Consider the following 14499-nt stretch of genomic DNA (forward strand, 5'->3'; position numbering starts at 1 on the left):
TGAAAGAGTTTAGCCTGAGAAGGGAAGGTGGGCAAGTAATGTGACCGGAGGTGGTCATGGGTAACTAGATTGGGAGGTGAAATGGGTAGGGGCCAAGGGGGAGCAATCCCAACATACGTTCTACTTGGCAGGCATTCAGCCACATGTATTACAAGAAATGCAACACAGATGGTTCACATTGAAGTACTGGCAGGAATGCCTCAAACATTTCACACCAAATAAGTTGTTCTGCAGGCCCGTAACATCTGAACAAAAACATACTAGCAGTGCATGGGGATGTGCATGTTGCCATGCACCTGCCATGCCCTGCAATGATCCTGGGGAGATGAGGTGACCTCTCTTGAAACGACCATCCACCCAGCCCCATCCCCCCTGCAAACCTCCTGGGTAAGGCCCGGACCCCCTGGCAACTTCACTAGCTTTCTCTGCTTGCTCCCCAACTAGGAGCAGTAGAACCAGCCTCAATGCGCCCCACATGCTAGAGCCCAGCATACATTATTGCCCAATGTGTTAAACACACCACAGCGCCCTCCACCACCCATGCTTCTCAAAACCTAATTAACAGGGATGTAAGGGTGGGAAAAGAAAGAACCCGGAAGAGCTCCTGCTCTAGATGCGGCACCACCAAAGAGGCGATGGCCGGAAGGTTTAGAATGAATCCTAATCTCTGGCATCACTCTGGGCAACCCTCCAAACCATCGTTCTTCGCCTGCCAAGGCATTACAAAAGGGGGCAGACCATAATTCCAATTGTTTTGTTATAACGCGCCGTTTCTAAGCGTGATCCGGGATTCAAACCTCTGTTGCTCTGCATCATCTTGCTTCCAAGACTAGCACGTTGCCACTGAGCTATACTACCTGTGTTGCCCACATGCAAATCAGGCTTCACGCCACCCCAAACGGGGCAGTCCAGCCAGAACTGCTTGGTCCCAGACGGTCTAGATAAGCGCACAACACAGAGATGATGGAGCTCGGCTTCCACTGTCTTCTTACACCCTTTGCCCCAGCGCACCCAAACCCCCTGCCTGCTGACTCTCCATTTCTGACGCTGGACCTTGCCTTCCCCAGTGCCCACCCCAACACCTCCCTGCAATGTCCCCTTGGCATGATGCCAGGGCTTATTATGATGGGAGGTGAAGGGAGAAAGGCCTCAGGCGAGTAATTACGACCCACATTGCCCTTTGGAAGGCATTCCTCTGCATTTATCACAAAAAATGCAAAAGAGAATGACAGCTTGCACTGACCTACCACATTGCCCATCAAATAAATTTCAGCAGGCAATGAACCCCAGGGGTAAAATATACTATCAGTGCATGGGTGGTGCATGTTATCAGACACCCACTTAAAGCACTGCCACGATCTTGCGAAAATAAGGTGATCCCTCGACAATCCGCCCGGTCCTGTGGCCCCTACGTACCTACCAGATCAGCAGTGAGTGCCACCATGGAGTCACCAGTAGGAGCAAAAGACCCAGCCGCACATATTCCCCACATTTTAGGGTGCTCCCTACACGCCTGTCCAACGTGTTAAACACACCTGCATCGCTTCCACCATCCATGCTCAGCAGGATCCAATTAACAGGAACGGGGGGGAGGTGTGGGGGTTGGAAAGAAGAAGAACGTCCATATACCATGGAAGAGTTTCAGGATTGGACATAGCCTTTCCCCGAGGGCACACAGACTCCACACCTGCTGCCTTTCCACTTCCGCCGCAGGCACCAGATGATATCAGGCCTCCAGATGCCTGACTTTGTGTCCCCTAGGGCACACCCCACACGTCCGTCATATGTCCCCCTGGCATGGTGCCTGGGTTTACTATGATTGGAGGTGAAGCGGGTAAGGCACAGGGGGTGGTGGGGTAATCACGACAGATGTTCTCCTTTAGAAGGCATTCAGCTCTATTTAGTACCAAAAAAATTCAATGGACAAAGAAGAACAAGTAAAGATGGTTGGGCACTAGGGTTTTGAATCCACTTGCACTGCACTTTGTAATTTCTGGTTATTTATCTATACTAATTGTCTGTGAGGTCACGGGTCATGGAGGTGTTGCCCACACCTCTTGTTGGGTTTAGAACTTGTTTGTTCTCTGATACCTTGTGCCTGAAAAAGATTTGTACTCTTTTTATTCGTAATTGGTTGTGTACATTTGATTAAAGTGGTTTTGGTGGTCAGCCAACACGTGTTTCGACCACATAGGGTCTTTATCAAGGCTAATACATGTGTTCACATATACCGTTTGGTTGGTTCTCGATGAGACATTTCGAATCAGAAGGAATCGTGAAAACATCCCCAGGCCAACTGGCCGGACCAATGCCCAGCCGAGCCCACTTCTCGACAGTCCAACAGGACTAACAGTGGAACTCATTCACACCAACCAGCCATTGAGAACCGGACAACAGACCGGTATATGTGAACACACAAATTAGCCTTGATAAAGACCCTGTGATCACCAAAATCACTTTAATAAAATGTACACAACCAATTAGGAATAAAAAGCGTCCAAATCTTTTTCAAGTGCAAGGTATCCAGGAGCAAACAAGTCCTAGACATAGAATGCCAGTTTACACCAACGCACCATTAGGAATCACTCGAATTGTGCACACCAGATAAACCATTCTGCAGGCCCTGAACCCATGGATAAAATACCCCAACAGTGTTTGGGGATGCGAATGTTTCCCCCATGACACTTGAACCTGGGGAGATAAGGTTACCTGTCATGAACCGACAATCCCACTAGCCCCTTTGCCCCCGCTCCTGTGAGCCTCCTAGTTCAGCACCGGCCAGGGAGTGCCCAGGCTGCCCCTTCACCACCCCGCCCCCGAGCATCAGTCCACAACTAGAAGGAAAAAGCCCTGCTTCAACATATTCCACATCTAAGAGTCCACCCGAGATTATCGTCCTATGTGTTACACACATCGCCACAATGCACCAGACCGGTCGAGGGCAATCCGCCAGGCTGCCGCACGTGAACCACATACTGCCATTCCTGGAATGCGAAGGTCCACTTTCTAAAAGTCTCTCGTCTCACTAATCAAATTGTCCCTTGCAGCTGTAGACCGATTATCCTTGCTCTTGTGTCACATTTGCTATTTCTTGAAACGTCCATGATGCCCTCTGCCCAAAAAATATGCCCGGGACTGAATGCCAACTGGAATATTTCGTTCTTTCATCTGTGCTTACTACGTACTGCATGGCTTGCTGGTCGACCAGAGGCGTTGCTAGGGGGGGGGGGGGCTAAGGGGGCTATAGCCCCTGGTCTTTTGGTTGTAGCCCCGGATATAATCTCAGGAGCTGCAACCAAAAGGCTAGCTAGCCCCCAGTCCCGACAGTTCCAACAATAGCTTAGCCCCGGGTCATTTCCAGATTTAGAAACACCCCTGTGGTCGACCCTTTTCTCTGCACCGCTTCTTCGTCCATGCACCTGTGCGACACGGAGGAACAGTTGGTCTGGATGTACCAGAAAAAGAGAGGGAGTTCAGCTTCTCCTCTCTTCTCATAACCTTTGCCCCAGGGCACCCGGACCCTCGCCTGCTTCTTTCCTACTTCCGGCACCGGGCAGCAGCAAAGGCAACATGCCACCCTATGCCAGGCCTTCGTCCCCCAGGGTCCACCCCCTCACTTCCCAGCAACGTCACTCCAGCATGCTGCCGGGCTAACTACAAAAAGAGTTGAGCCCGGTGGTATTCAAACTTTAGTATGCTGAGCCCCACCTTGAATAAAAATATTGTTGCTGAGCCCGACCCCAGATGCCATATTTGCATATATTGTCTATTAAAAGCAGTCAATGTACTCCCCTTTTTGAAGAGCCTTGCATCCTCCGGACAGCCTTTGTGCCCCCCTGGGAGTCCAGCCCCATAGTTTATAGAGCACTGGTTTATCCGACAAAAGAAAGCAATGGGGGGCGTTACCCAGTGCCTTCCTGGTTGCCTTTAATTGGCTGAAACAGAAGCCTATAGCTGCATTCGGTATACAGTGATAAAGTCGACTGGAAAAAGTTCACCAGGGGGCGACATTTCTCAAAATGTGTACTCCCACGAAAATCAAGCACTTCCCCCAAATATTCTAGGACTGGAATTAGAATAGTAATTAATATCCGTCCTAGAAAATGTGGGGGCGGGGGGGGGGGCTTTCAGGGATACTGGGAACATTTTCACATGGAATCCGGCACTTTACATCCCCACCTGTTCAGCAGTGTTAGGAAGGAGGTGCTTGGTGTTCTCAGGACTAATGATAACCAAGCATGGGGACATGACTGAGTGAAGGGTGTCTCAGAACATTTGGAAATGCTTAATTCCCTCCTTTTTTAATGTTCTCCTTCACCTGCACTGCCACCCGTGATGCACCTTCAGTGACAGTAGAACGGAACCAGACCCTCCCATCCTTAAGACGCGGGAGGAGAGAGGACGGCAAATGAAGGCTGGCCTATTTGCAGGCCCGGATGGAACCATACACCTGAGACAGTGGAGTTTTGCCAAATTCCTCCTTTTGGTGACACCTCACGAAAATATCTGGCCTGAGCACTCCTACCCATAACTCCCAATTATACATTTCCGGGAAATACTTTATTGTGGCCGGTGAGATAGCTCAGAGGGTTGAGTGCTCACTACTGCGATCTGTGTGTTATCTGCAGTTCGCACCCCGACAAGGCCAATTCAGGCTTTCATCCTTCCGAGGTCCAAGTCGACAAATGAGTATCAAATTGGGTTGGGTTATATTGTATGTAAATGTGTCCTCTGTAATGCACTCTGATGAAAGCGCTATATAAATAACAAATAATTGTCAATAAATTGAAAAGAATCACACCACATGCATTTGAAAAAGCTGCATATGGGACTCGGTCACTGACGTAACGGGGCCCCGCCTCCCCAGCGGTGTGGGGGCTCCATGCTGCCCATGGCCAGTGGGGGGAGGGCCTCAGAAGGGCTTGTAGAGGTGCCCCACCATTTTGTGTTAGGCCACTGGTGTCAGTCCGGTTTGAACACCAGTGTCACTTTGCATTGGAACTCATAACTCAAGTTACAGACCAGGCTGTAGAAGGTTTCCATTATTTGGCTGCGGTTCGACATGTCTTCGCATGTTCTACGTTTCATGTGCTATATCACCCTTCCTGCCCATTCCTGCAGCAGGTAAGCCTGGTGAAGTATGTCCCCTCAGACATCCGTGTATTTCCACACACCAGCCCCACCAAACCGCATTAACCTCATTACGGTGGCGGATTCCAGAATGCACCACCACCGGGGACTCAGACTACAGCATGCCTTCTGCATGCCCGGGCAAAGGCATGCCTGCCGCACAAGGCGCTGATCTGAAATGCGCACTGCCACATCAACAGACCAGCAAAAACTCGAGGCCGGCCTCCTGGCACCGGCTCCCTACGAAACCTGTAAAGCTCACCTACTGCACAAACGTAGATGGCAGGTCTTGTAAAGGCCTGTGCTTCAGCCACCTGCCCGGATCAGGAACCCCACAGGTGTGATTTCATCACCTTAACAAACCAACCTGGACAGGCAGGAGGCCCTCCCCGCCACGACGCGTGACATGCCTGCCACAGGCCGGTTCAGTGGCGCTCTGGCAGCACGCTCCTCAGCACCACAAGGCCATATAAATGGAGGGAGTGCGCTTTAGGGGGGCACCCCTGGTTTCTCTAGGCGTCCACTTAAGTCCCATACAGTGAGCCGGACTGTCTATGTGAATGGAGGTTGAGGCGTCGGGCGCAAATTTGAGTTTAAAAAAATATGGATTTTGAGGTGTCATGGTTAACTGTAATCTGTGTGCAGCATTGCTTTGTAGAGGAATTACCACTTTGATTTATTTCCACTCTGTGACTTAAACCATGTTTTCATTTTAAATAGAAGAAACACTGCAGGTGTCAGGCTGCAAAGACAAAACCTGACTTTAGGCCAGGAAACACTTCATCATTAAAGTCAGCACCGCACCTGGCATGCATGCCGTGTGTCGTGCACCACCACACAGCAATGCAGCCATGCCTCTTTATATGCAACTTGCAGAATGATCCTGCTTCCCCCGCTGCCAGAGCCCGGAGCAGTGTTCACAGAAGGCCCTCAGGAGCTCTGAGATAAACAGCACAGAGGCCTGCGTGTCCACTCGGATGATATCTGTGATCCAGACCTGGCGATCCCGCCGGGGCACCTACAACAACCTACTGTGCCAACAGGCGAAGCCAGCACCCGGATGCAGGCCCAGCAGTGCGCAGGAATTTTTCCCTGATTCCAAGACCACACAACGGGCAGGGTAGGACATGGATGCAAATCTTAGAGCCTTAGCTGATGTAATATTATTGTCTAAAGAAATCCTGGATAGATTTCATGTGGCCGGGTCGGATAGAGTCATAAAGAGAGCAAGCACAACCTTTACAAGTGTGGCGCTAGCAGATAGGACTGGGCCCAGGCATGGCTATTCTGATAAGGAAGAGTGTGTTCTGGGCCTAGAGACCCAGGTTACTGCTCACTGATGATGCCCAAGGAGACTGAAACATGTCAGCATGCTTGTGGTCCCGTGCAGAAGGGATGTGACCTAGCAGTTTGGACTGGACTGCCCCTTAAAACCAAGCCAGATTTGCATATGGTCTTTTCCCTTTCTGTAATGGCCTGGCAGGCGAAGAACGATGGTCTAGAGGGTTGCCCAGAGCTGTGCCCATGGTTGTGATTAATTCAAAACCTTCCAGCCATCACCATTTTGTTTTGCTTAAAGTCACCCCGAAAGGGACGGGTATGCCCAGACGGGTATCCCGAGCCTGCTGGGTCTAGACCCAGCCTACTCCTCACTGATGATGCCCAATGAGGCTGAAACATGAGAGGATGCTTGTGGTCTTGTGCAGAAGGGATGTGCCCTAGCAGTTTGGGCTGGACTGCCCCTTAAGGGGTGAGACCAAGCCTGATTTGCATATGGTTTTTCTCCTTTCTGCAGTAGCTTGGCAGGCTAAGGAGCAATGGTTTGGAGGGTTGCCCAGAGCTGTGCCAGTGACTGAGATTCATTGTAAACCTTCCAGGCATCACCTTTTGTTTTGCTTAAAGTCACCCTGAGTGGGATGGGTATGCCCAGACGGGTATCCTGAGCCTGATGGGTCTAGACCCAGCCTACTCCTCACTGATGATGCCCAATGAGGCTGAAACATGTCAGGGTGCATGTGGGCTTGTGCAGAAGGGATGTAACTGAGCAGTTTGGGCTGGGCTGCCCCTTAAGGGGCGAGACCAAGCCTGATTTGCATATGGTCTTTCTCCTTTCTGCAGTAGCTTGGCAGGCTAAGGAGCAATGGTCTGTAGGGTTGCCCAGAGCTGTGCCAGGGGTTGAGATTCATTCTAAACCTTCCAGGCATCACCTTTTGTTTTGCTGCAGTCGCAGTGGAAGCATTATATTGCTTGGAAAACGCATATCACATGGGGTAACGATAGCCAGCTCTGCACAATGGTCTGGCTGGTTGCCAAGTCTGAGATCCAGCACCGGATGTCTCCCCGGATCTCGGACCTGGCCTGCCTCGGTGATCCTATCTGCTCTATGCTCCTTTCCCCAGCAGTCATTCCCGCATTTGCAGGCTCTATCTGCCTAGCCTCTTTTTTTTCTTCTGGCCTGAAAGGGACACCACGTGAATCATTGGGCCATGACTATCACTGGGGTGGCGGCCATCACTGTTAAAAGCAGGCTTTCTACATGCTGGGCACACTATTGTTTTCCAAATGTGCATCTTACACTTTCATAGGAAAAAAAAAGTATTTTCCAAACTCAAAAATGCTGCTTAAACCTGCATCCAGTAGTTTTCTTTGGGTTTCTTTTTTTGTCAGACTACCACACAAGTACCCTGTAATTTATGTGCCCCTTCATTTGTGTTTTATCACAGGTTATATTTATAACAATGTTATATGCTTGTCAAACTGCTTAATCACAAATAAATTCTTCTGTTGTGCTAACAGCAGTTATTAGGAAATTAAACCGTGCTTTTATGGGTGCCAACTTTTGATTTCCACTAGAGGGGTAGAATATACCCAGCCTCCACTCTGAATATAAGCAAGCGACCAAGCCAACCCATCCACTGGCCAAACACATTTGATAGCACTTGTTTTTTCATAAGGAATTGCAAAAAGTAATAGGACTAACAACTAGTTTTTAATGTATAAAATCTCAGCAACTGTCTCTCAACCTGCTGAGCTACCCTGCTAGCCTTCTGTTGTAGAACTTGTTTATGGATCATCACTGCATTACCAACAGTATTGTGGGTGCACCACAGCCATGGAAGTGATTTAAAGTGGAATTGATGTACAGTGTGGAGTTGGGAAAGAAGCAGAATGAAAGTATTTGCACCATGTTTAAACTATTATTTTAAACATTTCCTTTGAGCTCAACTGCTAGCTGCGCCCCTCGAAATTCTGCCCGCTCCTCCAAACTCCACCCTGGCCCTTGTGGGATCCACCTTTACATTTGTTCAGTTTCCACCACTACTGATAACATGCTCCCTGCATGGCACCTTATCCCAGGTGCCAATGGGCACACACTGTGCCAGAGCAGTGAGTTGTCTGTCTCGACAGAGGCTCTGTCGATCCTTCCCCCCTTTTTGAGGTACTCACTGTACCACTCACTCCCAAGGGTCAAGTCTTAAAAAAAAGTGGGGGGGGACTCATTAACATACCAATTTAATGTGCTGTCACCAGAAATTAGCACATCAATGTGCCCTCTCAAAAAAGTGCCCCCCGCGTGGAAATTCAGGGATTGGGAAATTGACTCATGTTTCACTCCCACCTGCATTCCCCTGCCCGATTTGACGCGACTCTGTTGTAATGCAAGAGTATTGTACTGGTGGCCGTGTGGGCCCAGCATTTCCACGGTCGCCCGCTAGCAGTTACTGGGTGACCTGGGGAAAGGCGCAATGATTTGCAGTCAAGAATGAAGTGCCCCCTTCGCGTTCGCTCCCCTTAGGCGGTGTGTTCCTGATACAAAGGCAACCTCTGCCAGTCTCGGGCGGGTGCGGGCGCGTGCTTCCTGGAGACTGAGAATTGGCGTGTATCGTCCAGTGCACGGCACCTCATTATTTCTTCCTACAGTCCAGCCGATCACCGGGTGAACGGAGCTCCCTGCAGTTAGTGTGTGGGGGATGGGTAGGGGAGTGCAGAGAAGATGGCATGCAGGGTCATCGTTAGGGGCCTGGGGGAGGGATATAGCCCCCGGTCTTTTGTTTGTAGACCTGGATAGAAGCTCAGGGGCTACAAAAAGGCTAGCCAGCCCTGTGTCCCGACAGTCCCGACATTAGCGTAGCCCCGGATCTTTTACAAACCTAGCAACACCCCTGATGGCACACACATGAAGTTAGTCCACATAAATTACACAGGTCGCAGTCGTGCTGGCCCAGCTGCTGCCTGCCATGAACCTGCATGAGTGCTGTCTGCTGCTGTCACAATCACATGGTTCCAAGATCACATGTGTCGTATCAGTTTCATTGTGTTAAGAGCTACCCAGGCGCGGTGACAGGCTTCCGGTGGTTAAGGTTGGCCTGGGCGTGGCACCATACTCGTTTAGGCCATGAACAGCGCGGGCATGGTGCCCGCCTTGCATGGACTAAATGTAACCCAGACACGTTCCAGTATCACAGGGTTAAGTGCTGTCCAGACAAGTGCCAGGATCACCCGGGCTAAGTCTGCCAGAGGCAAGAGACATCCTCTCGCGGGGGAGTGCAGTCCAGGCGCAGATAGGCCACGCCAAAGTGCCTTGCTCACCTGAGCGGAATTCTGCCGATACAAGTGCCAGGCTCACGGGTCTAATGACATCCCACACAAGTTCCAGACTCAGTGGCTAAGTACAGTCCACAAAACTGCCAAACGCATGGCACGGTGCTAAGTGCAGTGCAGACAAATGTCAGACTCACGTGGGTAATTTCAGCCCAGACGAGTGCCCCACGCACAGGGCTAAGGGCAGCCCATACACGTTCCAGACTCACTGGCTAAGTGCAGTCCCGACTACTGACAAACTCGCGGGACTAAGTTTCTCCCATACACGTTCCAGACTCACGGGGCTAAATTCAGCCTTCGGGTAGTGCTGGGCTCCACCGGGCTAAGTGCAGCCAAAACAAGTACCAGACTCATGATATCAAGTTCAGACCAGACACAATGCTGGACCTGTCAATCACTGTGTTACACTCACATGAGCTAAAAGCAACCCAGAAAAGTCGCACGCGGCTTAACAGCAGCGAGGCACATTGCCAGGCAAAGATGGTAAAACATATACCAATAAGAGTGCAGGCGTCCAACAGGCAGAGCAGCCGAGGCACTGTACCATGTTACCTCGGAAGAAGAGCAGCCCAGACACACAGGATCCCTGGACTGAGTGCCCACACCAGCCCTGCCAACACCACAGGATTCCTGTCACGATTCGGTGACAGTGCCGGGCTCCCAACATCTGGGGGCAGCTGACACAAGTGTGAGAGAGAGGCAAGCTCCACAGGATGGGTGCTGTGACCAACACAGGCATGGTGCAAGTATCCCGGGGAGGGGTATAGGGGGTGAGGGGTATGCTCAGGCACTGCCAGGCTTCCCACTTGCGCTGTGGCCAACCAGGCACTAGGAGGCTTCCCACTACTGGGCGCTGAGACCAACGAGGCACTAGGAGGCTTCCCACTACTGGGCGCTGAGACCAATGAGGCACTGCCAGGCTTCCCACTACTGGGCGCTGAGACCAACAAGGTACTGCCAAGCTTCCCACTACTGGGCGCTGAGACCAACCAGGCACTGCCAGGCTTCCCACTACTGGGCGCTGAGACCAACAAGGTACTGCCAAGCTTCCCACTACTGGGCGCTGAGACTAACAAGGCACTGCCAAGATCAACCAGGCACTGCCAGGCTTCCCACTACTGGGCACTGAGACCAATGAGGCACTGCCAGGCTTCCCACTACTGGGCGCTGATACCAACCAGGCACTGCCAAGCTTCCCACTACTGGGCGCTGAGACCAACGAGGCACTAGGAGGCTTCCCACTACTGGGCGCTGAGACTAACAAGGCACTGCCAAGATCAACCAGGCACTGCCAGGCTTCCCACTATTGGGCGCTGAGACCAACAAGGCACTGCCAAGCTTCCCACTACTGGGCGCTGAGACCAACAAGGCACTGCCAGGCTTCCCACTACTGGGCGCTGAGACCAACCAGGCACTGCCAAGCTTTCCACTACTGGGCGCAGACCAACAAGGCACTGCCAGGCTTCCCACTACTGGGCGCTGAGACCAACAAGACACTGCCAGGCTTCCCACTACTGGGCGCTGAGACCAACCAGGCACTGCTAGGCTTCCCACTACTGGGCGCTGAGACAAAGGAGGCACTGCCAAGCTTCCCACTACTGGGCGCTGAGACCAACCAGGCACTGCTAGGCTTCCCACTACTGGGCGCTGAGACCAATGAGGCACTGCCAAGCTTCCCACTACTGGGCGCTGAGACCAACAAGGCACTGCCAGGCTTCCCACTACTGGGCGCTGAGACCAACCAGGCACTGCCAAGCTTTCCACTACTGGGCGCGGAGACCAACAAGGCACTGCCAGGCTTCCCACTACTGGGCGCTGAGACCAACAAGACACTGCCAGGCTTCCCACTACTGGGCGCTGAGACCAACCAGGCACTGCTAGTCTTCCCACTACTGGGCGCTGAGACAAAGGAGGCACTGCCAAGCTTCCCACTACTGGGCGCTGAGACCAACCAGGCACTGCTAGGCTTCCAACTACTGGACGCTGAGACAAAGGAGGCACTGCCAAGCTTCCCACTACTGGGCGCTGAGACCAATGAGGCACTAGGAGGCTTCCCACTACTGGGCGCTGAAAGAGGCACTAGGGGGCTTCACACTACAGTAGGTTGGTGGCAAATAGGCACTGCCAGGTTTCTCATGAATGGGGTCTGAGAGCAGCCAGGCTCTATCAGGATTCTCAAAACTGAACGCTTAGACCAGCCGAGATACAGGAACAGGCTCCCATGGCTGCACCCCCAAAACACACACAATGGAGAGCAAAGGCCTCTGGCAACAGTGCCACACACGGTAAGGATTGGGTGGGAAATGCTGCAATCCAAACTGCCAATCTTGTCGGGGGTGGGGGGAATACCGCGGGATGCAGGGGGTCTATTTGCAGAAATCTGGCAACTGCCCGCAGCTGTACCAGCACGGCTTGCTGAAAGCAAAGGGTGGCACGGCGTATCGATACACACACGTGTAATCACTTAAGAAGGGGTGTCATTGCGAACAGATCGACTTACCAAAAAAGGGACGAGCAGGGCAATAAGGTGGCCTTTCCTTGCAAGCACTGCTGGAGTGAAGGGCGCACCCCTACGGCGAAGGGGCGAGAGGAGGAACGTGCACGGGGAAAGGAAATGCTGGCCGTAAAAAAACATGTTAACAATGTTTAAACAACGAACTATTCTCCCGGGAAAAAAGCTTCAATAGAAGGCGCATGGCGGCCCTGCCTTTAATGGAGGCAACCTTCATTACAGCGCCTGGATGCCTACGGGCTGTAGTGCGCTTTACAGAAACAAATAAATACATAAATCCGTCAACATAAATTGTTTACAAAGACATCGTTCTGGCGATGATTTTTACCCGCGATTATTTCACTGGATACCAAACTTGCTAAAATAAAGTAAAAAGGCACCGTTGACATCCAAGCCATCAGTTCGTTCGTTCGAGTAATATTCACTCCGCAAAAGAAAGCGGCTGCGGTACCAGGTGTGCGCGGATTGACATTTTACCAACACCTCGCGCGGGAAGAGACGGCAATTCCCGCAGGTAGTGTCGCCCATCTGGGCTCTGCCGTCAGTCACGAGCCCCACCGCGACGCGGCACCGCGGCTCCGCGGGGGGAGTCCCCGGCAGCAGCGCGGCGAGGAGCGCGACCCGCCTCATTAAACTGCCGCGCGCGGCCTCCCGCAGCCCCTAATGACCGGCCTTGTCCAGAAGGGGACCCGGCGTGGCTCCCCAGTGCCCCATTATTTTTCCCGGAGCACATCAAGCGCTCGGATCAGGCTATTTCTAAACAAACGTGAACACGTTCGACGCCGCAGCAGTGTTCGGGTTCAACAGCGCCACGATGCCAATTGCGCGCTTTACAAATGGAAATAAATAAATTAAATAAATACAAATAAACAATTCCCTACCAGGCCCTGGAGAGAAAAAACATGAAAAGATGGTTCTTTCACCCACCGAGGCATCTGCACGTTGTGCAAGGAACTCACACTTTGGCAGTGGTGGCTGTGCAGTGCTTTACCCTGGGTTAGCCTGGCACGTTCAGCAGCGACTGGCACCGCGCACGGGCTTTTGCGCAGCATGAAATCTGTCGAAATATGCGATCCGGTGCCCAGGCAAGCAAGGCAGGTGTCGGCTAGTTAATAGACGAGGCAGAGTCCAGGGTTAAACGGACAACAGGCACATCCCCTTTCAGCGCGCACGCAAAAGCAGAAATGGGGCGTCCTGTCGGGGCCGGGGATCGGCGCACAATGAGCGGTTCTTACCTTGGCACCCGGGCGTCTTTCCCGCAGATAGGGGTAGGTACGGGCAGCGGCGAGCCTGGGCGCAGTGGAGGTGCCAATGAAGCTGGCACGGGGTGCAGGCGTTCCTGGCTGCCAGTGGAGGCTGACTGTGCTAATTAAAATACACAGGCTGCTCCGCGCACCCCTCCTCCCCGTCCTCACTCCCCCCCCGCCCCCAACTCCCCACCTCTCGGTTCTACCTTTCGCTGCCACTATGAGTCCCCGACAGCCCCCCCTCTTCTCCCACAGCCTCTGTCGTCTTCTACCTGTCTCCTGCCCCCACTCCTTTTTGTGTTCGCCCGTCTCTCAAGAAACCCGCCACCCCTCCCCCGCTCCCATCCACATGCCCCGTGGATAAATCATGGATCTGAAAGTGGCAAATCGGCCTCCAGCTGCGGCATGGCACCAACCCCCCAGTCTCCCACTGGGAGCCCACTCCGGGCGCCCCGGGAGAGGCCGGGGGTCCCCGCTGCCGTGATGGGGGTCGTGGCTCCCAGTCAGGCTGTAGTGTTTGTGTAGAGACGCGTTGCTGGTGCACAGCACTAATTAGGGGTGGCGAGAACTCCGCGCCTCCTGTCAGGAGGATGGGCAAACAGATGGCCCCTGGTGAGATGCCGCCTTTAGGTGCCCATTTCAGATGGGTCATGCCAGAGAGTAACCACGGCGTTAGAGCAAACCGGGCGATTAATCGCCACAGCATGGGGTTGTACTGGTGGACCACCGCGCTGCAGGGGGACACCCACCTGTAACCAGCGGGACGTGTATAGATGAGCACAAGAATGCCTATTGGGGGAGAAAGAAAGAAAGAAAGAAAGAAAGAAAGAAAGAAAGAAAGAAAGAAAGAAAGAAAGAAAGAAAGAAAGAAAGAAAGAAAGAAAGAAAGAAAGTTGGAGGGAGGAAGGGAGGGAGGAAGGAAGGAAGGAAGGAAGGAAGGAAGGAAGGAAGGAAGGAAGGAAGGAAGGAAGGAAGGAAGGAAGGAAGGAAGGAAGGAAGGAAGGAAGG

At 52.4% G+C, this 14499-nt stretch overlaps 1 protein-coding gene across 4 annotated transcripts in view; it reads right to left on the minus strand.

The window, feature by feature from the left end:
- The window catches only part of LHX9 (LIM homeobox 9), an 86770-nt gene extending 73183 nt beyond the window's left edge, over nucleotides 1-13587 (minus strand). Inside the window, exon 1 of one of the 4 annotated variants that reach the window (XM_069641509.1) lies at nucleotides 13172-13430. In XM_069641509.1, the coding sequence (XP_069497610.1) occupies nucleotides 13172-13296 (125 nt within the window). In that variant the 5' untranslated portion in view covers nucleotides 13297-13430. Of the gene's footprint in view, nucleotides 1-13171; nucleotides 13441-13479 lie in introns of those variants that run through there. The other 3 variants (XM_069641510.1, XM_069641508.1, XM_069641507.1) reach the window with 3 other exon arrangements.
- Between the last annotated feature and the right edge of the window lie 912 nt (nucleotides 13588-14499).

This window comes from Ambystoma mexicanum, chromosome 1q (genome assembly GCF_040938575.1).
Source record: "Ambystoma mexicanum isolate Mex_15411 chromosome 1q, UKY_AmexF1_1, whole genome shotgun sequence".
Taxonomy (NCBI): Eukaryota; Metazoa; Chordata; class Amphibia; order Caudata; family Ambystomatidae; genus Ambystoma; species Ambystoma mexicanum.